The sequence below is a fragment of the Bombina bombina genome, chromosome 1 (assembly GCF_027579735.1).
Source record: "Bombina bombina isolate aBomBom1 chromosome 1, aBomBom1.pri, whole genome shotgun sequence".
Classification (NCBI taxonomy): Eukaryota; Metazoa; Chordata; class Amphibia; order Anura; family Bombinatoridae; genus Bombina; species Bombina bombina.
The window spans coordinates 142,837,463-142,863,341 of NC_069499.1; the positions used below are offsets into that span (position 1 = coordinate 142,837,463).

The 25,879-nt window shown below is 41.1% G+C and overlaps 1 protein-coding gene across 1 annotated transcript in view; it reads right to left on the bottom strand.

The window, feature by feature from the left end:
* KLHDC2 (kelch domain containing 2) overlaps positions 1-23,805 on the bottom strand; it is an 80,103-nt gene extending 56,298 nt beyond the window's left edge. The window contains exons 1-4 of the mRNA XM_053697653.1: positions 23,600-23,805; positions 15,179-15,258; positions 13,998-14,115; positions 3,728-3,843 (exon numbers count right to left, since the gene is read on the bottom strand). Of these exons, the coding sequence (XP_053553628.1) occupies positions 3,728-3,843; positions 13,998-14,115; positions 15,179-15,258; positions 23,600-23,740 (455 nt within the window). The 5' untranslated portion in view covers positions 23,741-23,805. The remainder of the gene's footprint in view (positions 1-3,727; positions 3,844-13,997; positions 14,116-15,178; positions 15,259-23,599) is intronic.
* Positions 23,806-25,879: the final 2,074 nt, after the last annotated feature.

Consider the following 25,879-nt stretch of genomic DNA (forward strand, 5'->3'; position numbering starts at 1 on the left):
CATTCATTCTCACTGAAATGTACTTGGGTTACTTATTTGCAGCCGTTATGCAGACTGCACAGGTTGCTTAAGGTTAGTATTGAATAGAACAGTGATTATTAAATTACTTGAACGTTCTACAGGATTGGATATTGTACGGTAACAGCTTCAAAGGTTGTTTGCCGTCTATTGTAACCTGTTAGATAAATAATATATCTTAGAATGGTCGCTGTTAATGCGATTTTGTTATTTAGAAATATGAACACACACTATGGTTAATTTCCCATTAAACCCGGCATTTGTAAATAAATATCTGGGTCGGAACCTATTAGTTCTCGTTCACTGAGTTTGGAAAATTCTATTGTTCTAATATTCTAGAGATCAACAACATATTCTTAAATTAGGAGGTTTAAATTCGATTGCCAAGTTAAAAATCAAATGAGGGTTGAAAGGAGTTCAACACCCTCCCCTGACATGTTTCGCCGTCTTAGTGGCGGCTTTTTCGAAGGTGACACGTGCCCGCGTTCTCGGGTGTTTATCACCTTGACTCCACCTCCAGACTGAAATGATCGTACGGAGTTTGTTGGATACTTGGCTATAAAAATTCCGGTACAGTAATTTTACTGTACCGGAATTTTTATAGCCAAATATCCAACAAACTCCGTACGATCATTTCAGTCTGTATACACTACTGTTTTCTAATAAGTGAAAACCCGTCAATAATCCCCACTAACGTATCCCCTCTCTGGGTACATGATAAATATCTGACTACACAACCGTCAGATACAAGGATGGCTCTGATTTGTTTGAGATTGAGTCCGGAGGTGGAGCCAAGGTGATAAACACTCGAGAACGCGCGTCACCTTCGAAAAAGCCGCCACTAAGACGGCGAAACATGTCAGGGGAGGGTGTTGAAGTCCTTTCAACCCTCATTTGATTTTTAACTTAGCAATCGAATTTAAACCTCCTAATTTAAGAATATGTTGTTGATATCTAGAATATTAGAACAATAGAATTTTCCAAACTCAGTGAACGAGAACTAATAGGTTCCGACCCAGATATTTATTTACAAATGCCGGGTTTAATGGGAAATTAACCATAGTGTGTGTTCATATTTCTAAATAACAAAGTCGCATTAACAGCGACCATTTTAAGATATATTATTTATCTAACAGGTTACAATAGACAGCAAACAACCTTTGAAGCTGTTACCGTACAATATCCAATCCTGTAGAACGTTCAAGTAATTTAATAATCACTGTTCTATTCAATACTAACCTTAAGCAACCTGTGCAGTCTGCATAACGGCTGCAAATAAGTAACCCAAGTACATTTCAGTGAGAATGAATGTTGTCTATCTGATTCCAGCAATTATTTTTGTAATCAACCATTAGTGATCTGTGCAGTCTGCAAAACGACTGCAACATAGTAACATAAATATACTGGAGTGTGAATGAATTGTGTCTAACTGATTGTAGTAAGCACCTTTACAATCCCAAATACTTTTGATACAATATTGAAACATAATCTGGTACCAATGAATCTCAAATTACAACCCATTTGAGAAGCGCATCAGAGTTAATAACTTAGCTACTTGTCAAAATATATTACTAAAAATAAGTCTACAACTAAATTTTGTTGCGGGATACTTTCAATATAAAGAACTATCACGTTTGCTATTATATCAGATATAATTATTAAAACTATCTGAAACTGAGTGACTGACCGGAAGCATTTATTTGATATTACTTTAGTGTGAAGTAAATCTGAATACTTCCACACAAGACTTTCTACTCATTAGTACATTGTTCTTCCTGATACTAAGTGAACTTATAAATTGTGTGACCAAAAAATAAAACCATGTTGTATAACTATACTTAGATACTAAAACCTTACAGTGTATTGCCGACTGTAGATTAATATTTGGACACCCCAATTTATTAACAAATCATTGAGTCCATTCCAGATAAAGCTCATTATATTAGTTTATGATACATTTAAATCCCCACTTACATTTAAACTGATATACAAATAAATTATGCTATAAGAGCATGGTGATATGAAACTTTTTCAAAATGAGCCACTGACAAGTGACCACTCAATATTTTCTATCCATCCCCAAATCGTTTCCCCTGATACCTAGCGAACTCACAAGGGTATGATTAATAAAATTCAAATTATCACGTGTATCTAACACTAAGATCCTAATTTTTAGTGATTGTGTGGACATTATAGTCCTATCAATAAATCTTCGAGTCTACAGTATGGAATAGCTCATTATAATTTTATTATTTTTCAACACATTCAAAATCGTATTCATATTTCATTCATAAATTCATTATGTACCAAAAGCATGAAACTTTCTCTAAAACGAGCCACTGACAAGTGACTTTGAGATAAATGAACCAGACTATTATCAGTCATTATACCAATTTCTTCAATTACTACTTTAGACACATACCCAGTATAATTTTACTTGTTCCTACATCCTAAGGCAAGATAAAGTTACATTACGTGATCTTTATTAAAAAATGATACATCAGTGAGACCTTGGTTTATCACGAGTATACATATCCTAAATATAATTGGTGCAAGATTTCCTTGTTCCAAGATCACAGTACTTTATAATCACCCACTTATCAGATCATCCCGTGGAAATATTACAATAATTCACACCCACGCCAGTGCCACTCCATTTTTTTGAGGGTGACACTTCCCAGCAACCCATTACCCTTACCTATTGGAGAATATATTGTTCCAACGGTTTAAATTCTTTTGTAATTTTAATTGTGTGTTGTTTGTGTGTTCTTTGAATTTTAACATAACCCAATAAAGGTTATATTTTAAATACATCACCTAAGTACACTTCCAGACACTGATGTTACATTCACCACATTACAGGGAGAGTTAAGTGCTATCCAAATGCATTCTTCTTTTTTCTTCAACCCCTGTGTTGACCAACCCTTCTAGTTATTTTTATGCATAAGCACTCCAGCTTTTGAAAGGTAACCCTTTCTATTATACAAGCACTCCCCAATTCCAAGTGTAGTGCTGTTGCACCTTTGTCTTTTTCAATTAAAACTAAAACATTGTTACAAGCTCAAAGTTGGTGGACTTTTCGGATCAGCTTAATGCAAGAAAAAAAACAGACTCTAAGATTAATTCTCAAAGATGGTTTATAATATATAATGAGCTCTTTCTCATGTGAATTACATGTCAAGACAGCTATTTGTGTTATACATCACTGTGATTTTAATATGTAAGTAATGCTGATTATCATACCTTTAATAAAGCTTGTTAAAAAAAAAAAAAAAGTGCTGTTAGAAAAATGGTGAAATCGGTACTGTTTCCAAGAGAACAGAAATTACCTAAACATAAATTGGACACCAGGTTCTCCAAGGTGTTGAGGTAGCTACAGAAACATTTCAGCTTTTAGACTAGGGATGGTCAACTATTTCAAATGAGGTGCCATATTTACTAAAGGGCTATTATAGTAAAAAAATGACAAGCTCTAATTTTTTATTCATGACTAGCGCTGCTGATTGGATCCTTTTGGGACCAGCAGTGCTCTTTGGGACCCAAGCGGTACTTCCACTATGTGTTTAACATCTTTGCGGGACTAGCACATTAAAGAGTTGCTATTCTTATGTGTATGTAATTTTTCTACTGTAATGGCCCTTAATTTCTCAGTAAGAACTTTAGAAAGGTTTAGGAAATGGTCAATATCTTGCAGACGGGTGTCACTTACTTGTTTTTATAAACCCACACACCAAGCTTGTCCTTTGGAGATGGAGGAACACCCTTGCAATCTACCTTCTCCCATAACAAATCTCCATTTCTGGAACTCAAGTTGAGAATGTAGAACTGAAAACACCACATACATTATGGTATTAATAATCAGCTGCAACATTACACACAGCAGGGTCCAGAAGACCACCATCACCAACTGGTTTAATTTGATCATTTATTAAAAAGTGGCAAAATATTGTAATCAGTTGATATTATAAACATCCTCTTCACATACTATACATTTTATTCAGAGATGCTCTAAATAAGTGTGGGAATAACGTGGATTGTACAATGCTGTACAATTGATGCCATTCAAAGGTAAATCGGACATTAAAGTGATGGTAAATCCAAGCGTATAACAAACGCCAGGATTTACCATTACTTAAAATAAACAATTTCAGTGATTGTTTCCTAAAAAACAATGTTAAATTCACCCTATCTGTAAGGAAAGTAGATTGCTAACACAGTGCCTCTGGACGCCCACAGCACAGCGCTTTCTTCAATTAGGTGACGTTTCCACATCTAGACCAATAGCCGTCAGTGTCAACTGACATCCTAGCACGGCTATTGATCTATTGTCACCTCATTGAAGAAATTGCTGCGCTGAGTTAGCGATATACTTTCCTTACAGATAGGGTGAGTTTAAAATTGTTTTTTAGGAAATGATCACATAAACTAATATTTATTTTTAGTGATGGTAAATCCTAGCATTTGTTATACGCTTGGGTTTACCATCACTTAAAAGCAAATAGTGGAAATATCAAATCCTGAGAATTGTTTTCAGTAATAACATAAACAAACTTTTTTTTTTATATTTATTAGAGGGAACTATGCATTTTCTTCCCTTAATAATTCTGAATATTTTTGTCAAACTTTTTAAAAATTTTTTTTAGAAAGGAGGAAATAAGAGAGGACGAACAACGCACTAAAACTATAAAGGGATATTAAACTGCTGGGTACAACTACAGTAGCATGTTACTACTAACCATACTATGGTTTTATCACCTCTATCTGCAGCTCTTTATAAAATCATTACAGAAGCCATTTGGTAAAGCACTGCATTATTATACCGGATGCCACCATCTGGTACACAAGTATTGTTGCATCCTGTGACAGAAGAAGTGCACGTGGTTGGCCTTTTGCTAGCTGTACTTTGCACTTTGGATTAGCTTGCACAATAAAAAAGCATAAAGGCTGTGACACACTGCAAGCGCAGCGGCGCGCAGCGTGTACATGAGGCTGTGCGCGCTCAGTGTGTCCTGCCTTTTCATCTCTGAGCACTCTGTTGCATCAGGTTGCGTAGGTGAGCGCTCAGAGATGAAATATTTGATCTTCAGAAGCGATGCGAAGCGAAGCAGTGGCAAAGGCTGTGACACACTGCAAGCAGAGCAGTGCGCAGCGTGTAGATGCGGCTGTGCGCACTCAGTGTGTCCTGCCTTTTTATCTCTGAGCAGTCTGGTGCGTCAGGTCTCGTAGTTGAGCGCTCAGAGATTAAAGGTTGTGATACACTGCAAGCGATGCGGTGCGAAGCAAAGCAGGTGCTTCGCACCGCATTGCTTCTGAAGTTCAAATATTTCATCTCTGAGTGCTCAGCATGCGACATGACGCAGCAGAGTGCTCAGAAATGAAACTGCAGGAAAAACTGAGCACGCACAGACGCAACTACACGCTGTGCGAGCCTTTATATTTGAACTTCAGAAGCAATGCGACGCGGTGCAAAGCAGCTCCTTCGCCTCACGCCGCATCGCTTGCAGTGTGTCACAGCCTTAAATATTTGAATTTCAGAAGCGATGCGACGTAGTGTGAAACAATTGCTTCGCCTCGCGCCGCATAGCTTGCAGTGTGTCAGTCTTTAGAGTTACATTTTTGCAGAGTTTAAAGGGACATAAAACCACATTTTTTTTATTTTATTAAATAGTGACGATTTTGTGAAGTCCTGGAGAGTGCATCCGTGTCTTTCTTACATACATACATACACATATACATATACATACATATATATATATATATACACACACATATACATATATATATATATATATATATATATATATATCAAAATTTATGCTTACCTGATAAATTTCTTTCTACTGTGGTGTATCCAGTTCACGGGTTCATCCATTACTTGTGGGATATTCTCCTTCCCAACAGGAAGTTGCAAGAGGACACCCACAGCAGAGCTGTCTATATAGCTCCTCCCCTAATTGCCACCCCCAGTCATTCGACCGAAGACAAGCAAGAAAAAGGAGAAACTATAGGGTGCAGTGGTGACTGTAGTTTAAAAATAAAAAACACCTGCCTTAAAATGACAGGGCGGGCCGTGGACTGGATACACCACAAGAGAAAGAAATTTATCAGGTAAGCATAAATTTTGTTTTCTCTTGTAAGGTGTATCCAGTCCACAGGTTCATCCATTACTTGTGGGATACCAATACCAAAGCTTTAGGACACGGATGAAGGGAGGGACAAGGCAGGAACTTAAACGGAAGGCACCACTGCCTGCAAGACCTTTCTCCCAAAAATAGCCTCCGAGGAAGCAAAAGTATCAAATTTGTTGAATTTAGAAAAAGTATGAAGCGAAGACCAAGTCGCCGCCTAACAAATCTGTTCAACAGAGGCCTCCTTTTTAAAAGCCCATGTGGAAGCTACCGCTCTAGTGGAATGAGCTGTAATTCTTTCAGGAGGCTGCTGGCCAGCAGTCTCATAAGCTAAACGGATTATGCTTCTCAGCCAAAAAGAGAAGAGAAGATGCCGAAGCCTTTTGGCCTCTCCTCTGTCCAGAGTAGACAACAAACAATGCAGATGTTTGACGAAAATCCTTAGTAGCTTGTAAATAAAACTTTAAAGCACGAACCACGTCAAGATTGTGTAAAAGACGTTTGTTAGGGGTAATATGAACCTGACGGCAGCCATCTTGTTCTTCGCAGCCATCTTGTGATTTTGTAATGAATAGACTTTATTATACTGGGTTATTATGTAGTGAGAAATATGCTGATGTTAGTAAAATTGTATTAGTATTACTAGCCTTGTAGAAGGTTCCTGGCAAGGCGCCTGGAAGTCTGTTATCTAGGTAAGATGGCCAAACGACCTTACTTTAGGCTGAAATATGCGCACAGATATATTCTTTCTACTGTCATAAGAAACACTCCTTCATACTCCTCTTTTTCTCATGTATTTATGTAAGCTTCTTTTGTTCATGAAATATGGTACGAGATGACGTGGTTCAAACGTGGCATCCCATTAACCCTGTATGCTGTTACTGTACACTATAAGAAAGGCTTGCACTGTGCAATAAACAGAATTGGCTTTCGATCATAATGCTGCGTGGTCTGAGTCATTCTAAGGGGCCCTTATCAGATAATCTACATATGCCTCAGGTGGTACACTGGCCCCGTGGATTCGGCCTGACCTGACACTTACCCCCCTGGGAAGACACCTAACAACGTTCCTTCTTTGAAGAAGGATTAGGACACAATGACGGAACTACAATCTCCTGATTGATATTCTTATTAGATACCACCTTAGGAAGAAATCCAGGTTTGGTACGCAACACTACCTTATCTGTATGGAATATCAGATAAGGGGAATCACACTGTAAGGCAGATAACTCTGAAACTCTTCGAGCCGAAGAGATAGCTACCAAAAACAGAACTTTCCAAGATAAAAGCTTGATATCTATGGAATGCAGAGGTTCAAACGGAACCCCTTGAAGAACTTTAAGAACTAAATTTAAACTCCATGGCAGAGCAACAGGTTTAAACACAGGCTTGATTCTAACTAAAGCCTGACAAAACGCCTGAACGTCTGGAACATCTGCCAGACGCTTGTGCAGAAGAATAGACAGAGAAGAAATCTGTCCCTTTAAGGAACTAGCTGACAATCCCTTCTCCAATCCTTCTTGGAGAAAGGATAATATCCTAGGAATCCTGACTTTACTCCATGAGTAACCCTTGGATTCACACCAATGAAGATATTTACACCATATCTTATGATAGATTTTCCTGGTGACAGGCTTTTGAGCCTGAATTAAGGTATCAATGACCGACTCGGAGAAACCACGTTTTGATAAAATCAAGCGTTCAATCTCCAAGCAGTCAGCCGCAGAGAAATTAGATTTGGATGTTTGAATAGACCTTGGAGTAGAAGGTCCTGCCTCAGCGGCAGAGTCCATGGTGGAAGGGATGACATGTCCACCAGATCTGCATACCAAGTCCTGCATGGCCACGCAGGTGCTATCAAAATCACTGAAGCTCTCTCCTGCTTGATCTTGGCAATCAGACGAGGGAGGAGAGGAAATGGTGGGAACACATAAGCCAGGCTGAAGGACCAGGACACTGCTAGAGCATCTATCAGCGCTGCCTGGGGATCCCTTGACCTGGACCCGTAATAGGGAAGCTTGGCGTTCTGACGAGACGCCATCAGATCCAGTTCTGGTTTGCCCCATAGTTGAATCAGCTGGGCAAATACCTCCGGATGGAGCTCCCACTCCCCCGGATGAAAAGTCTGCCAACTTTGAAAATCCGCCTCCCAGTTCTCTACTCCTGGGATATGGATAGCTGAGAGATGGCAAGAGTGAACCTCTGCCCATAGAATTATCTTTGAAACCTCCAACATTGCCAGGGGGCTTCTTGTCCCCCCCTGATGGTTGATATAGGCTACAGTCGTGATATTGTCCGACTGAAATCTGATGAACCTGACCGCAGCTAGTTGAGGCCAAGCCTGAAGAGCATTGAATATCGCTCTCAGTTCCAGAATGTTTATCAGAAGGAGGGATTCCTCCTGAGTCCACGAACCCTGAGCCTTCAGGGAGTTCCAGACTGCGCCCCAGCCCAGAAGGCTGGCATCTGTCGTGACTATAGTCCACTCTGGCCTGCGGAAACTCATTCCCCTGGACAGATGGACCCGAGATAGCCACCAGAGAAGAGAATCCCTGGTCTCTTGATCCAGATTTAGCAGAGGGGACAAATCTGTGTAATCCCCATTCCACTGATTGAGCATGCAAAGTTGCAGTGGTCTGAGATGTAGGTGGGCAAACGGAACTATGTCCATTGCCCCTACCATTAGGCCGATTACTTCCATACACTGAGCCACTGACGGCCGACTATTCTATATTCCCCTGTATACATAATTTCACATCTTTATACATATTGATTCTATGTTGATATATAACTTTATGTCAGTATATGCTTTGTGTATAACCATATATTTCCCCCATCTGTTCACCTTTACTGACACTATCTGCCTCTGTCTCCTAAACCCCCATCATGATTTTTACGACACCCCCTCCTCCCCCTGCATTCAGACCTCTGTAACACTTTCTGTCTTTCTAGCCATCCTATGTTAATAATAATAATAATAATAATAATAATAATAATATCAGGTATTTGTAGAGCGCCAACAGATTCCGCAGCGCTGTAAACATAGTCGGTATACAGGATAGCTTTTGAAGGGATCAAGTGGGTAGAGGGCCCTGCCGAGAGTTTCACTATTGTAGTCGGCTCTTATGAAGGCGATCTGCAAACAGCTGGGCTCATAGGCTTACATTCTAAGGGGTTCAAGGGGAAAGCAATGGAGTTAGGAAAAGTTAGTGTTGGTTGTAAGCATCCCTAAATAGTAGAGTTTTTAGGGAGCGCTTGAAGCTGTTAAAACTAGGGGAGAGTCTTGTGGAGCGAGGCAGGGAGTTCCACAAGATGGGGGCCAGTCTGGAGAAGTCCTGTAAACGGGAATGTGAGGAAGTAAAAAGAGAGGAGGAGATCCTGAGCTGATTGAAGGGGACGGGAGGGAGAGTATCTAGAGACAAGTTCTGAAATGTAGGGGGGAGCAGTGCAGTTGAGAGCTTTGTATGTCAGAGTGAGGATTTTGTGTTTAATCCTAGAGGCAAGAGGAAGCCAGTGAAGGTATTGGCAGAGAGGTGAAGCAGATGAAGAGCGACGAGTAAGGAAGATGAGCCTGGCAGAGGCATTCATAATGGATTGTAAAAGAGCTATGCGGCAGCTAGGTAGACCAGAGAGGCTGGAGTTGCAGTAGTCGAGACGGGAAAAGATGAGAGAGTGGATTAAAATCTTAGTTGTATATTGTGTAAGGAAATGCCTAATTTTAGAGATGTTTTAAAGGTGGAAGCAGCAGGCTTTAGCCAAGGACTGAATGTGAGGAGTGAAGGAAAGATCTGAGTCAAGTGTGACCCCAAGACATCGGGCATGCGGGGTAGGAGTAATGATGGAATTATCAACAGTTATAGAAATTTTGGGGGTGGAGACATTGGAAGAAGGGGGAAAAATAAGGAGTTCAGTTTTGGAGAGATTTAGCTTAAGGTAGTGAGAGGACATCCAAGATGAGATATGAGAAAGACAGTTAGTGACACGGGTTAGTAAGGAAGGAGGTAGGTCTGGTGCAGAGAGGTAGATTTGGGTGTCATCGGCATACAAACGATATTGAAACCCATGGGACTTTATTAAGGAACCTAATGATGACGTGTACATTGAAAAGAGAAGGGGACCGAGGACAGAGCCTTGAGGTACCCCAACAGAAAGTGGTAACAGGGAAGAGGATGCTCCGGAGAATGCTACACTAAATGTACGGTTAGTCAGATAGGAAGAGAACCACTAGAGAGCTGTGTCGCAGATGCCGAAGGATTAGAGGGTTTGGAGCAGAAGAGGGTGGTCAACAGTGTCAAAGGCTGCAGACAGGTCAAGGAGGATAAGCTGAGAGAAGTGGCCTTTGGATTTTGCTGTAAGTAGGTCGTTTGTAACCTTGACAATTGCTGTCTCTGTAGAGTGATGGGGACGAAATCCAGATTGCAGTGGGTCAAGAAGATAGTTTAGTGTAAGGAAATGGGATAGACGTGTGTATACTAGGTTTTCGAGAAGCTTTGAGGCAAGAGGGAGTAGGGAAATAGAGCGGTAGTTGGATGGGGAGGTTGGATCGAGGGAAGGTTTTTTGAGGATAGGTGTGACCAGTGCATGTTTTAGAGATGAGGGAAATATACCAGTGCTGAGGGAGAGGTTGAAAATGTGTGTGAGTATGGGGGTGAGGGTAGAAGAGAGGGAGGGGAGTAGCTGTGAGGGGATGGGGTCGAGGGGACAGGTAGTGAGGTGGGAGGACAGTATAAGGGCAGAAACTTCATCCTCGTTAACAGGGGCAAAAGAGCTGTATTTTTGGATATTTGGGTTTAGGATGATTGTGAGCTTTTGAGGGGGTGGGAGACTGGTAGTATGTTTAGAGCTGATTTCACTTCTGATGGAGTCAATTTTGTTATTGAAGTGGCTGGCAAAATCTTGAGCTGAGAGAGGGGTTGTATTAGGATGTTTTAAGATATAATTTAAATTCCCTCAAATTGGTCAGTATTGCTTCAGACAAAAAGGAAGACATTCCAATCAATAAAGTATCATTGTGTATATGTATCTCTCTCTCTCTCTATATATATATATATATATATATATATATATATATATATATATATATATATATATATATATATATATATATATATATATATATATATATATATATATATATATATATATATATATATATATATACACACACACACACACACTCACTGGCCACTTTATTAGGTATACCTGTTCAATTGCTTGGTACCACAAATTGCAAATCAGCCAATCACATGGCAGCAACTCAATGCATTTAGGCATCTAGACGTGGTAAAGACAACTTGCTGAAGTTCAAACCGAGCATCAGAATGGGGAAGAAAAGGGATTTAAGCGACTTTGCACGTGGCATGGTTGTTGATGCCAGACGGGCTAGTCTGAGTATTTCAAAAACTGCTGATTTACTCAGATTTTCACGCACAACCATCTCTAGGATTTACAGAGAATGGTCCAAAAAAGAGAAAAATATCCAGTGAGCGGCAATTGTGTGGACGAAAATGCCTTGTAGATGTCAGAGGTTAGAGGAGAATGGGCAGACTGGTTCGAGATGATAGAAAGGCAACAGTAACTCAAATAACCACTCGTTACAACCAAGGTATGCAGAATACCATCTCTGAATGCACAAGACGTCGAACCTTGAAGCAGATGGGCTACAGCAGCAGAAGACAACACCAGGAACCACTCCTGATAGCTAAGAACAGGAAACTGAGACTACAATTTGCACAGGCTCACCAAAATTGGACAATAGAAGATTGGAAAAACGTTGCCTGGTCTGATGAGTCTCTATTTCAGCTGAGACATTTAGATGGTAGGGTCAGAATTTGGTGTAAACAACATGAAAGCATGGATCCATCCTGCCTTGTATCAACTGTTCAGGTTGCTGCTGGTGGTGTAATGGTGTGGGGGATATTTTCTTGGCACACTTTGGGCCCCTTAGTACCAATTGAGCATTGTTTAAACTCCACGGCCTACCTGAGTATTGTTGCTGACCATATCCATCACTTTATGACTACAGTGTACTCATCTTCTGATGGCTACTTCCAGCAGGATAATGCACCATGTCACAAAGCTCAAATCATCTCAAACTGGGTTCTTGAACATGACAATGAGTTCACTGTACTCCAATGACCTCCACAGTCACCAGATCTTAATCCAATAGAGCACCTTCCAGTTGTGGTGAAACAGGAGATTTGCATCATGGATGTGCAGCCGACAAATCTGCAGCAACTGCGTGATGCTATCATATTAATATGGACAAAAATCCCTGAGGAATGTTTCCAACACCTTGTTGAATCTATGTCACGAAGAATTAAGGCAGTTCTGAAGGCAAAAGGGGGTCCAACCCGGTACTAGCAAGGTGTAACTTATAAAGTGGCTGGTGAGTGTATATATATATATATATATATATATATATATATATATATATATATATATATATATATATATATATATATATATATATTTGGATTTTGTAATAGTTTGGATTTCGGACTATGTGTATATTTGCATCTTGGACAGCTTGAAAATGGGATGGGACCAAGTATAAACAACAATATCTTATGTCATTTAGGCATTATTTACATTTTACAATACAGCTTTTACATGCAGTCTTAGTGATTTTTTTTATCACTTGTATATATAAATAAATTAAAAAAAAAAAAAACAGGAGAGAGAGAAAAAATGTATTCAAGATTTGTTTTGGAGTGGGATGGTGTCTGAATGGGATACATACTTTTACAAACTCAAAAATGCTTTATCACATAGCTCTGCTGGGTCTATTTTTCATAAGCATTTTTATTACAAATTGGTCTTGCAAATGTAATAAATTATATGAGTTTTTGTTGGATCACAAGCTATATACAATAAAGAAAATATTACTACACTTGCTAGACAGGCTGTCTTTCTAAAAAGTGTATCTATATAATTTATTTTGTATTCCAGACTACACAGTTATTCATCATTATGACTGATATTTAGGAATTCCACCTGCTTATGTCTTGATATCTGCTCAAAAATATTTCCCCTTAAAGGGACAGTCAACACCAGAATTGTTATTGTTTAAAAAGATAGATAACGCCTTTACTACCCATTACCCAGCTTTGCACAACCAACATTGTTATATTAATTTACTTTATAACAACATTTAAACCTCTAAATTTCTGCCTGTTTCTAAGCCACTACAGACAGCCTCTTATCTTTTTTTTATTTGCTTTTCACAACAAGAGACTGCTAGTTCATGTGGGTCATATAGATAACATTGTGCTCACGCCCGTGAAGTTGCGCACAACACGGCACTAATTGGCTTAAATGCAAGTCAATAAATAATAAATAAAAAGTCATGTGATCAGGGGGCTGTCAGAAAAGGCTTAGATACGAGGTAAAAAGTATATTAATATAACCATGTAGGCTATGCAAAACTGGGGAATGGGTAATAAAGGGATTATCTATCTTTTGAAACAATAAAAATGTTTGAGTTGTCTGTCCCTTTAAAGTCTTATAATCAGAGTATTAAAAAAAAAAGTCAAATATCCTGGACATTTTACTTACGGCTAAACAGAATAGAAGTTTTAGAACTGGGACACCATATTTAATGTTTAGTTTGACCACATTAAATGCATTTTTATCCTTATGTGCTAGTTATGTTACAGATATAATGAGTTGTGTACAGTCAGTATTATAAAATACACAAAGTAAAAATGCTCAGTATTAAACGCACAGACAAATGACAAGTAATATTGCAATACTTGGTTATACATATTGCTTTAAAATGTGTAATTTGAGAACAGTATAGAACCTCTTGGTTATAAAAACAAGCATACTTGTTATCAGTAAATCGCTCACCATGTTTGTATTTCCTTGTGCATGATGTCCTCCAAACAAGTAAAGGACCTGGTCAGCACACACAGCACAACTTCCAGACATAGATGGAGGGATGTCACCTTTAGTTTTCAGTCTCTGCCTGAAACATTTTTTAATATAGTTCAAGAACCCTTTAGTACAATTAAGTCGTTGTAAACAAAATAAAAGCATCACTAAAAAAACCCCATCAGTGATGAGTTTGTAAAAAAAAGGGAGCTAAACTCACCTTCTTTCTCGCTAAAGTCAGCACTCTTCTCTCAATGTTTCCACCTCTAAAGCAATAGCCGGGCTAGCATACGGAACACTGTCAGGTGACTAGCACGGCTATTGCTTTAAAGGTGGAAACGTCACCTCATTGAGAGAAGATCGCTGTGCCGTGGGCGTCCGGAAGCGCTGACTTTAGCAAGGAGCCGCGGCACAGAAAGGCTGAGGTTAGTTCCTTTTTTTTTTTTAACAAACTCCTCACTGAAATTCCAGTTTATTTTTAGTGATGGTAAATCCTTGCGTTTTTTTAAACGCTTGGATTTACTATAACTTTAAAGGGACATGAAAGTCAAATTTTAAGTTTCGTTACTATAATAAACTTGCATGCCCTAAGCAACTTTTCAATTTACTTGAATTATCATACTGACCAAATTCTCTTGGTATCTTTGTTGAAAAGCATATCTTTGTAGGATTAGGAACAGCAAAACACTAGTGGGAGCTAGCTGGTGATTGGTAGCTACACACATATGCATCTTGTCATTGGCTCACTTTTTTTTTTTTTTTTTTTTTTTTTTAGACCTTACAATGTAATGTAGGTGTCTCAATCTTGTCAGTGTGAATTTTGTTTCTAATTTTTTTCTGAGGGGCCTTGTCATAATGAAAAGATGCCTTAGATAATCTCGTCTGAGCGGAGAGCTTTTCATAATTGGGCCCTAGGTCATAATAGCAAATTGTTGCTCTGGAGCTTACTTTAACTATGTGTTTAACCACTTTGCAGTGATTAACACAGCTATATGCCAGCAAAAATACAATATTAAACACATTTTGTGTTACACTTTTATGTCCCGCTTAGACGGCACAGAGCTTAAAATGTCGATTTACACACACATTATATTTGTATAGATGAGTCTCACTGAGCCCACTAAAATGTTCATGTTTCTGGGTGACAGTGCACGTACCAGTTTCCACCTTCCATATCATAGACCCATAATTCATCTTTAGGCAGGTAAAAATCAGGAAACCCTCTAAATGGAGCATTCTGCAAAGAAAAAAAATATATCCTTCAAAATTCTAGGAGCGAGTGGTCCCCGACACCTTGTCAAGCCCGGTTTTAAATTATAATATATATGGCGTGTACATTACATTATAATGATAGGGCGATATAAAATGATACAGCTCCACTAATATCACTTTTTACACTATATGCTATTATATAGAAAAGGAAAATATTCACCAGACTTTATAAATATCCTTGTGTGTTTAGCTTACCTCTTGTAGTTCTGATTTCAGTTCAACCCCTTCATCCCACAAATTACTCTGTCTTGTTAGTATTAAAAGGGACATGAAACCCAAACATTTTATTTCATGATTCAGACTGAGCATAAGATTTAAAAAATGTTTTCACTTTACTTCTATCATCAAATTTGCTTCGTTTTTTTCCTTGCTATTCTTTGTTGAAGAGATACCTAGATAGGTAGTGTGCACATGTCTGGGGCACTACTTGGAAACAGTGCTGCCATCTAGTGCTCTTGCTAATGTATAACATTGTTGCAAAATTGCTGCCATCTAGTACTGCAAACACGTGCACTCCTGAACTTAAATCTCTGCTTTTCAACAAAGGATAACAAGAAAACTAAGAACATTTGATAATATAAGTAAATTTGAAAGATGTTTAAAATTGGGTGCTCTGTCGGAATCTTGATAGAAAATTTTTGGTTTTATGTCCCTTTAAAGGGGTATGAAACCCAAATTTTAATCTTTCATGATTCAGGTAGAGCATGGAACACTCAAGTCAAAATAATTTATGATTTAGATAAAGCATGCCGTTTTAAAAAGGGACACTAAACCAACATTTTTCCTTTAATGATTCAGATAGAGCAGTAATGGCGAACAATGGCACTCCAGATGTTTTAGAAATACATTTCCCATGATGCTTATGCACTCTGAAGTCCAATAGAGGATCATGGGAAATTCAATTCTGAAATATCTGGAGTGCCAAGGTTCGCCATCACTAAGATAGTGCATGCAATTTTAAGCAACTTTCTAATTTTCTCCTATTATCAAATTCTTTGTTATCTTTATTAAAAAGCAGGAATGTAAAGATTAAAGGGACATTAAATGCAAAAACTTTCTTTCACGATTCAAATAGAGAATGCGATTTTAAACAACATCCCAATTTACTTGTATTATCTAATTTGCTTAATTCTTTATATATCCTTTATTGAAGAAAAATCAATGCACATGGGTGAGGCATTTATGTGCAGCCACCAATCAGCAGCTACTGAGCCTATCTAGATATGCTTTTTAGCAAAGGATATCAAAAGAATGAAGCAAATTAGATAATAGAATTAAATTAGAAAGTTGTTAAAAATTGCATGCTCTTTCTAAATCATGAAAGAAAAAATTTGGGTTTCATGTCTCTTCAAGTGCTGGCCCATTTTTGGTTGAGAACTTGCGTTATGGTTGCTTATTGGTTTGCTAATTGTAGCCACCAATAAGCAAGCGCTATCCAGGGTGCTGAACCTAAAATGGGACGTCTCCTAAGCGTTAAAGTCCTAATTCTATCTAAATCCTGGTTTCTCAACAGCCGGGCCGTGGCCCAGTACCAGGCCGTGATAGCCCTGCTGGTGGGCCCTGACCTGTCATGCAACCACTGCACACTCTTACCCTACTGCACACCAGGGGCAGACTGACCAATCAAGGCCCCAGGAAAACTGAAAAAACACTGACCCAAATGTATTAAAATTTATGCAAATGAACATGGTAGCCTCTCTGTCCTAATCGCAACAGGCCCATCAACCTCCAGAGCCAGGACCCCCAACATTAAGGGCCAAAGAAAGGGCCTCCAGGGCCAGACCTCACACTCCATGGCCCTCACAGCGACAGACCCCTGGCAGGACCCCCCCCCCCCCCACTACAGGGCCCCCACTAAACCCACACTGAACTGCTTAGTTACTGATAGGGCAAATCCCTGCTGCTTACTATATATATATATATATATATGTGTGTGTATATATATATATATATATATATATATATATATATATATTCACACCAGCAAAGAAGGCACTCTCCTTTGTTCACAAATTAATTTATTTGTTAAGGTAAACGTTTTCGGGGTCTCCCCCGTCCTCAGACCACTGAGGTCTGAGGACAGGGGAGACGCCGAAAATGTTTACCTTAACAAATAAATGAATTTGTGAACAATGGAGAGTGCCTTCTTTGCTGTTGTGAATATTATTCTGATTAAAAGTGCACCCCGGAGGCTCTCTTGGATATTGAGTGCTGGTTCCCTATCTTGCATTAGTGTGTGTATATATATATACCGGGACCTGGACATGTCCAGCTAAAATTTACCGGGCCTTGAGGTCACTTTGGTTGAGAACCACTGATCTAAATCATTAAAGAATTTTTTTTGGGGTATAATATCCCTTTAAGACATTTTCCAATTTACTTCAATTATTACATTTTGAACAGTGTTTTTATATTCACACTTTCTGGTTAACAAGATCTTACTGAGCATGTGCACAAGTTCACCAGGTATATGTATACTAGTCTGTGATTGGCTGATGTCACGATACAGTGGGACGAAAAATGGGAGAAAAAATTAATTTGTCAGAAAAAAAAATAATCTACTGCTTATTTGAAATTCAGAATATGTGTTATTGCATTGTCTTTATTTTATCTACATGTTAATTGTCACGGATACCAGGCTTCTAAGGTTAAACCTCCACCCCTCCTTTACCTAGCCCCCCATATTTCTCCCCGGATTTGAACTACTGGGAACTTTCACGATCTCCAGGACGCTTGGTTTGTCCATTTTGGTGTTTTGCACATCCTCCCAGAGGAACTGTTCTCTGACCGGGAAAACCCTTCTCGGCTGGACGGGCTCCTGGGACTGCCGGCCACACCGTACCGGATACCCGCTTCCCATTATCCCAGGTCGCTCCAGCGGCCCCTTGCCCCAGAGCTCCGCTCTTTTGGAGATTGATAGCCCCTAGGGAGGACCAGAGGGGAGTTCCCTTGGGAACCAGGGGTTTTGGACAACCCCTCCTCCATATCTTTCCCAGGCTGTAACTCTGGACCCCAGCGACTGATCATGCCGCTTTTTGGACTGTGGAATCTGGGGACCGAGAGCTTTCCAAGGACACCCTGGTGCCGCTGCTCCCCCGGGATAACTTCTTTATCACTGGGACTCTAAGACAATGGACAATATGGGGGGCGCCAGCCTGTCTGGAGATCTGCGGGCCTGATAAGGCTCCTTATCAAGATCAGTTTGTGTATAAAGGTAGTGTATTTTCCACAGCAAAGTTGTTCTTTGGGTTTCACCTGAATGCTAGTCTGTCTAGTTATTTGGGTGGGCTCTGCTATAATTACTTTCTCCGCTACATAGCGGCATATTCTAGGTATAGGAAGGTCCTTTGGCAGAGCTGCCCAGTCAGGGTAGTCAGAGTCCGTCGTATTGGTTGGCAGCGGTGGGATGCTACCATCTACCTGGAACGTCCAAACCACCAACTGAAGACACCTTCGGATGGAGCAGCAATACGCTGGGCTCCGAAAGAATACCTTGAAAGACTTGCTGGAATCTAGAGGGAAAGTTTCCGGCCACAAGTCCAAGGCGGCAATCATAGCTGAACTCATGGAAGGCAACCAGGCTAGCGAGCCAGCTAGTAAGGCCGGTAGAAGCTGGGACAGCGAACGGCCCAGCGAGGTGTCAACCCAGGGGACCACGATGTCCGAACTACAGAGAGAGCTCTAGCGGTGACTGGACCTCTATGGGACTGCCCCGCTCGAGGAGGTTATCACTTGGATAATCACTGACACCACCCAGGTCCGGATGCTAGAGCTCCAAAAGTCTATGGTGGGAGCCGTGCCGGCTCCTCTGGACCCACCTCCCCGGCCGAGGAAGCTACGTCATAAAGGCTTTTTGAGCCTTCTAAGACAATGAGGAGGAGATCGACTGCTACCTTCAAGTATTTGAAACCCAGTGCGAGTTGCAGGGTGTTGCCACTGCCGACAGAAAGCTGTCCGGACGGGCCCTGGAGGCTTTCGACACTGTGCCCAGCTCATCCCAGGGGTGCTACGAGTGCAGGCAGATGGGAGGGCCACATGAGACGAGAGTGCCCAGAGCGGAGGCAAAGGAATCCCCCTCCGGCTCAATGGCCAAAGGCTCCGGCAAGAGGTTACTGGGCCGCTGCCCACTGTTTGGATGCAGAGGGCCCTACAGATTTTGCCGACTGGGCAGAGGAAGAGGTCGGGGTCCTGCATTAAGTGAACCCCACAACAGGTGACAGCTGCCAGCACCATCGCCAGGACGTCTGGATCAACTGCCAACCGGCACAGGGATTACGAGACAGTGGAGCCACGGTTACCCTTGCCCAGCCACACTTGATACCCACCTCGGATCACACCAGGAGATCCCTGGCAGTTTCTGTTGCTGGGGGTACAGTACTGCGGATCCCTACTGCATGGGTGCACTTGGATTGGAGTGCCGGCTCCCGTGCTGTGGAAGTAGGGATCATGAGCCATCTGCCCGCCTAAGGTCTTGTTGGGAAATGACCTCGACCACCTTGCTTCAGCCTTTGTGTGGGATAACCCCATGGATGTTTGCCCTGTCACCACCCGTCAGCAATCCAGATGCCAGGCCACGGAACACAATCTGGGGACCCAGGTAAGCCACGCCAACCCGACTCCTGCCCACCGACCAGATCCCATGGGTGTCCCCCACCGACTTCACCTAGGAGACATTGAGCGACCCAACCCTAGCCCCTTACCGTGAATGAGTAGGGACTGACCTCAAGGGCCCCGGAGGGGAACATTTTAAATGGGAAAGGGGGCTTCTGAACAGCTAATTGCTCAGATGACCGGGTCCGCTGGACCTTTCATGTGAACATGCTGAAGGCATACCAGGAAAGAGCCAGGGACGTAGCCGCCATCTGTGCTCTGGCTAAGGAGGACTACAAGAGTCTTCCCATGCTGGAGCTCCCAGGGCGAGATAAGGTGCCCCCAGATGTAGAGGACATACAGCTGGACGAGAGGCTAGGGGCTAGGCAGAAGGGGCAAGTCTGGCAAATGCTAGAGAACCGGAGAGAGATGTTCTCCACTACCCCTGGGTACACCACGGCGGCAATACACAATGAGTGGAGATCCCGGGGCAGGAAACCCTGCGACAGCCGGCATACCGGGTTCCCGAGGCAGTTAGGGAAAGTATGCACAGTGAGCTCAGGGAAATGCTGGACCTAGGTGTTATTGAACCATCCAACAGTCCCTGGGTCTCCCCAGTTGTGCTGGTACCCAAGCGGGACGGGACCACCAGATTCTGCATAGACTACCGTAGACTCGATGACCGAACCACGACCGACGCCTACCCCATGCCCTGTGTCAATGACCTACTAAACCGGATCGCCCGTGGCAGCTTCCTGACAACTCTAGACCTTTGCAAGGGATACTGGCAGATCCCCTTGGAGCCAGGGTTCGTCCCAAAGTCGGCATTCATCATCCGCTTCGGGCTATACCAGTTTAAGGTCATGCCGTTTGGGATGAAGAATGCTCCGGCAACCTTCCGAAGGATGGTAGATCACCTCCTGGATGGCCTCCAGGATTATGCCTGCGCTTACCTGGATGATATAGCGATCTATAGCCACACCTGGGAGGACCATCTGGTCCACTTAGGCGTCATTCTAGATCGCATCAGGGCCACCGGTCTGACCCTGAAGCCCGACAAATGTACGATAGGGCGCCTGAAGGTCCAGTATCTTGGACACCGGGTGGGCTGCGGAAAGCAGCGGCCAGAGCCGGCCAAGATTGAGGCTGTCGCAAACTGGCCAACCCCCATGACCCAAGTCTTAGCTATCCTAGAGACCGCAGGGTACTACCGCAAGTTTGTCCCCAACTACAGTGCACTGGCCAAACCCCTGACCGGCCTAACCCAAAAACGGTTGCCCCGACAGGTCCTGTGGTCCCCAGAATCTGAGGCCCGCCTTCCAAAGCCTCAAAACAGCCTTGATTTCTGCCCCTGTCCTGGCCGTTCCTAACCCAACCAAACGTTTTTGTGTCCACACAGATGCCTCTATGTTCGGGTTGGGAGCAGTACTGAGCCAGGTGGGCAACGACGGCCAGGACCATCCCGTAGCCTGTATCAGCAGGAAGCTGTTGCCCAGGTCGCTCCAGCGGCCCCTTGCCCCAGAGCTCCGCTCTTTTTGGGGATTGAAAGCCCCTAGGGAGGACCAGAAGTTGGGTGATTTCCAGAGGAGAGCTCCCTTGGGAACTGGGGTTTTAGAATACTGAAAAAGTAAGTAAGGCGCTCAGCTGTTAACCCTTAGCTCCCCTACAAATCAATCTTTCCCTAAGATTTATAGAATTAAATAGTTAAACACACAATGTAGAAGTTAGGGAGCGCTAATGAGCTCAAGGGTTCAGGAAGATGAATTTATAAAACTTATTAAGAATAAAAATATAAATTTATTAAAGTGATCGCAATAAATACATATATAATTTCATAAACTATTTCTATAAAACAAGGGACGTCTCCCATAAAATTTGTCTCTTACAATTCCCTCAATATTAACGTGATAACAAAGTTAAAAGCAATAGGAAGTTGCGCACCAATTTATATTAGATTCCACCTTAACAATAGTAACTCTTGCCAAACTTGTTAATAATTAACTTATTGGCTGAAAATTCATTCAATAAATAGCGGTTAACTCAATCCCACAAAAACAAGATTGAGCATTTCTGTTAATTGACTTTCCAAACCGCTATTTATTGAATGAGTTTTCAGCAAATAAATTAATTATTAACAAGCTTGTCAAGAGTTACTATTGTTAAAGTGGAATATAATATAAATTGGTGCGCAACTTCCTATTGTTTTTAACTTTGTTACCACGTTAATATTGATGGAATTGTAAGAGACAAATTTTATGGGAGACGTCCCTTGTTTTTTAGAAATAGTTTATGAAATTATATACGTATTTATTGCATTAATAAATTTGTATTTTTTATTCTTAATATGTTTTATAAATTCATCTTCCTGAACCCTTGAGCTCATTAGCGCTCCCTAACTTCTACATTGTGTGTTTAACTGGGGGTTTTGGACACCCCCACCTCCATATCTTTCCCAGGCTGCAACTCCAGACCCCAGCGACAGATCATGCTGCTTTTTAGATCTGGGGACCGAGAGCTTTCCAAGGACACTCTGGAAGTGCCGCCTCTCCCCCGGGATCACCTCTTTATCACTGGGACTCTATAAGACAATGGACACTATGGGGGGCGCCAGCCTGTCTGGACGGGCGGGAATGGCGGGAGATCTGGGGGCCTGATAAGGCTCATTATCAAGATCAGTTTGTGTATAAGGGTAGTATGTTTTCCACAATAAAGTTGTTCTTTGTGTTTCACCTGAATGCAAGTCTGTCTAGTTATTTGGGTGGGCTCTGCTATAATCACTTTCTCCGCTATATAGCGGCATGTTCCAGGTATAGGAAGGTCCTTTGGCGGAGCTGCCCAGTCAGGGTAGCCGGAGTCCGTCGCATTAATAATGTAATTCTACTGCATCAGATAGAGCATGCAATTTTAAGCAACTTTCTAATTTACTCCTATTATCAATTTTCTTTATTCTCTTGGTATCTTTATTTGTAAATCTGGAATGTAAGCTTAGGAGTCGGCCCATTTTTGGTTCAGCATCTGGGTAGCACTTTCAGCACAGGTGCTGAACCAAAAATTGGCCGGCTTCTAAGCTTACATTCCTGCTTTTTCAAAGAAAGATACAAAAAGAACAAAGAATTTCAAGCTCTATCTCAATAATGAAGAAGAAAAAAATTGGGTTTCATATCCCTTTAACTCTAATACTTTGCCACTTATTAACTCTGTGATCAACAAAATGTATATAGAGCCAGGCAAAAACAAACTTAGAAGACGTTTAGACATTATTTTAGCACACAGACACGATTTTGCATATATAGCATACTCTAACTGTAAAGTAGGTGCTATAGCGCCCTGTTATTGACAAGCCATATGTATGTCTAGGGCTAGGCAGTCACTCCTAAAATAAAGTGCACCGTTTCAGTACAAAGGAATTAACTAGTTTGCTAGCAAATTATTCAATGACCTGACTAATTGGATTTGTTATTTAGGACGCTGCTGCTAAGGACCTTTACAGTTGTGTGTGTGGTTTTCCATCAGATAGTAGTAAACAGAGGTAATTTACATTGGTTGTATTGTAGCACATTTGATTATCTTTAGAAAATAAAGGTGATGCCCATGCTTTTTTAATGCCGAAACAGAAAACCAGAGCTAACCAATTCTTTGCAACGCCCTTGTTTGCATAATCATATATAATAAGGCCATTAAAAAGCTGTATAAGACTTCATGCAATAGCTGAGCACCTTATAACCCCCCCAGACAAACATCTTCCTTCCGTCAGTCACTGCCACATGCCCGCTACGCTCTGCGGGGACGCTGTCATCCACCATGGGCGCTGGCTCAATGGGGTCTTCTGCAGGTGGCTCTTCGTTATCATCTGCCATCCCGATTAGAGATAGATTATGAAGTACCAGTTCTATAGATAGTTTCGACCTGATACCGTCGCCACTGAACACGTCAAATAATAAACACAAGTATGTCACTTAGCTCGCCATCTTTGATAAGGGCAGAATTATACTTTCTTCCCTATTCTTCCGCTAGATCTAAAATAACTTTCACACAAAACTGCTCAGAAGTAAACCATCATCTCTTCATGAACCTTAGGTTGCTTATTTACTTGACATTATTCCCCAATAAAATAAAATACGCAAGTCTGTGAAACTGAAGCTGGTACATGCTTACATTTTGTATGGCACTTTGCAAAGAAAGCAAGCTTTAGACACACTTTTCTTGTAGAATCACCTTATATATTCAAACAAATTAAATCCCTTTGTGGACAATTATTTTATTCACAAACATTATTTAATATATTGCTCTTTTTCTTTCAGAGGCTGTTTTACTACTGGGATATTTGCAGGGGTTAAACATATACTAGACACTCTACAATATACCCCATGATTTTAGGATGTCAGGGGTTAATTCTTTTCTTTCTTAGCATTTTCTTCTCTGCAATTAAAGCTTTCTAAAATAGCCCAGAACTCTAAAAATCAAACTTATGGGCAGGCCACCACTAGAAATTTTGGGACCCCTTACTTAACCATCGATCAGCACCCCCCTTTGACATGTGCAATTTTTTTACCAAGTGACTAAAACATATTTGCACTTTATGTCAAACTTGGAAATGTTGTAAAGGTAGTAAGACACAAACACAGACACACTCATACACAAACACACACTCACACATAAGGTTTCACATATTTAGACACTAGCAGACACGCAAAGAAACACACAAACACACTCAGACACAGACACCCACACAGACACTCAGCACTTGACTTGACAAGTAATGAGGTAGACTACAGTTTTGTAAAAAAAAAAAAGAGATTTACAAGACAAAATATAGAGTTCTGATTATCTGTTTGTCAAGAAAGATGCTAACTACATGATAACAACAATGTCACAGGAATTTCAGCGCTAAAATCTAAAAAGGATACCTAACATCTGAACATCTGAAGCTAAAGACAACAGCCCGTCAGGTACTTACACGCAGGGAGCGGCGTACCTTAGCCGGTCACCTCCCCACGGAGGGAGTGGTGAATCCTGAGCCAGAGACCAGGAGCTGCAGCATACAGAGCGGCCCACACGCAAGGAGCGTGTTGTGATAAAAGACCACAGCATCCAGGACGCATCACAGCGGCATTTGGTTACAGCCGCTGCAACTATCTGTGAGTTAAAGATATATCATAACAAAACCAAGATACAAAGTATCCAAAATAAGAAACTATTTGTTGGCTTTACCCAGTGTATTGAGTATAATCACGGAGACAAGTCTTGTATGTTATATACCATACAACTGAAAGGGATTTCATCTGTTGAAGATTTATAAGGACTATAGAGACTGTCCATTATACTCTGAATTTAATTTCATTTTAAGGTTTTAAGCTATTTTAAGCGCGCATTATATATATTATATTTTATCAGGGTGGTATTCCTACACTAAGATACAGATATTGTGTCAAATATTTTATGTGTTTGAAATTGTTTTCATATATTGTTTTTTGAATTTATGTATTGCACAAAATAGGGAATATTCCCACTAGTAAATGACTGTCAAACTTACCGTCTCTTATTAATTCTTACCTTTTGATATATATCTTAAACAATTAGGTGTGTTAAGTATACCAGCTTTTAGCGCCCTCTCATTTTACCATATTACATGATAACAACAGCATGCCGTGGCTGAAGGAAGGGCCCTGAACTGCCTAAACAATAATTTAAAGGTTAAGTGGTGGATTGATGATTTCCGGAAAGGTCTCATTAGTCTCAAAGTCTGTAGAAAGATGTGAATAATCAGTAGTAAGGTTAAAATGTCCAAAAAAGGAACAGACAATGGACACACACACAAACTCAATTACAAACTTGCACATACACCCAAGGAAACACACACAGAGACAGCCTCAGAAAACACACAAAGACAAACATACACACATACCCTTACAGAGACACCCACAGAAAATGCACAGACATACACACACCCTCACAGAGACACCAACATAAAATGCACAGACATAGGCACACACCCT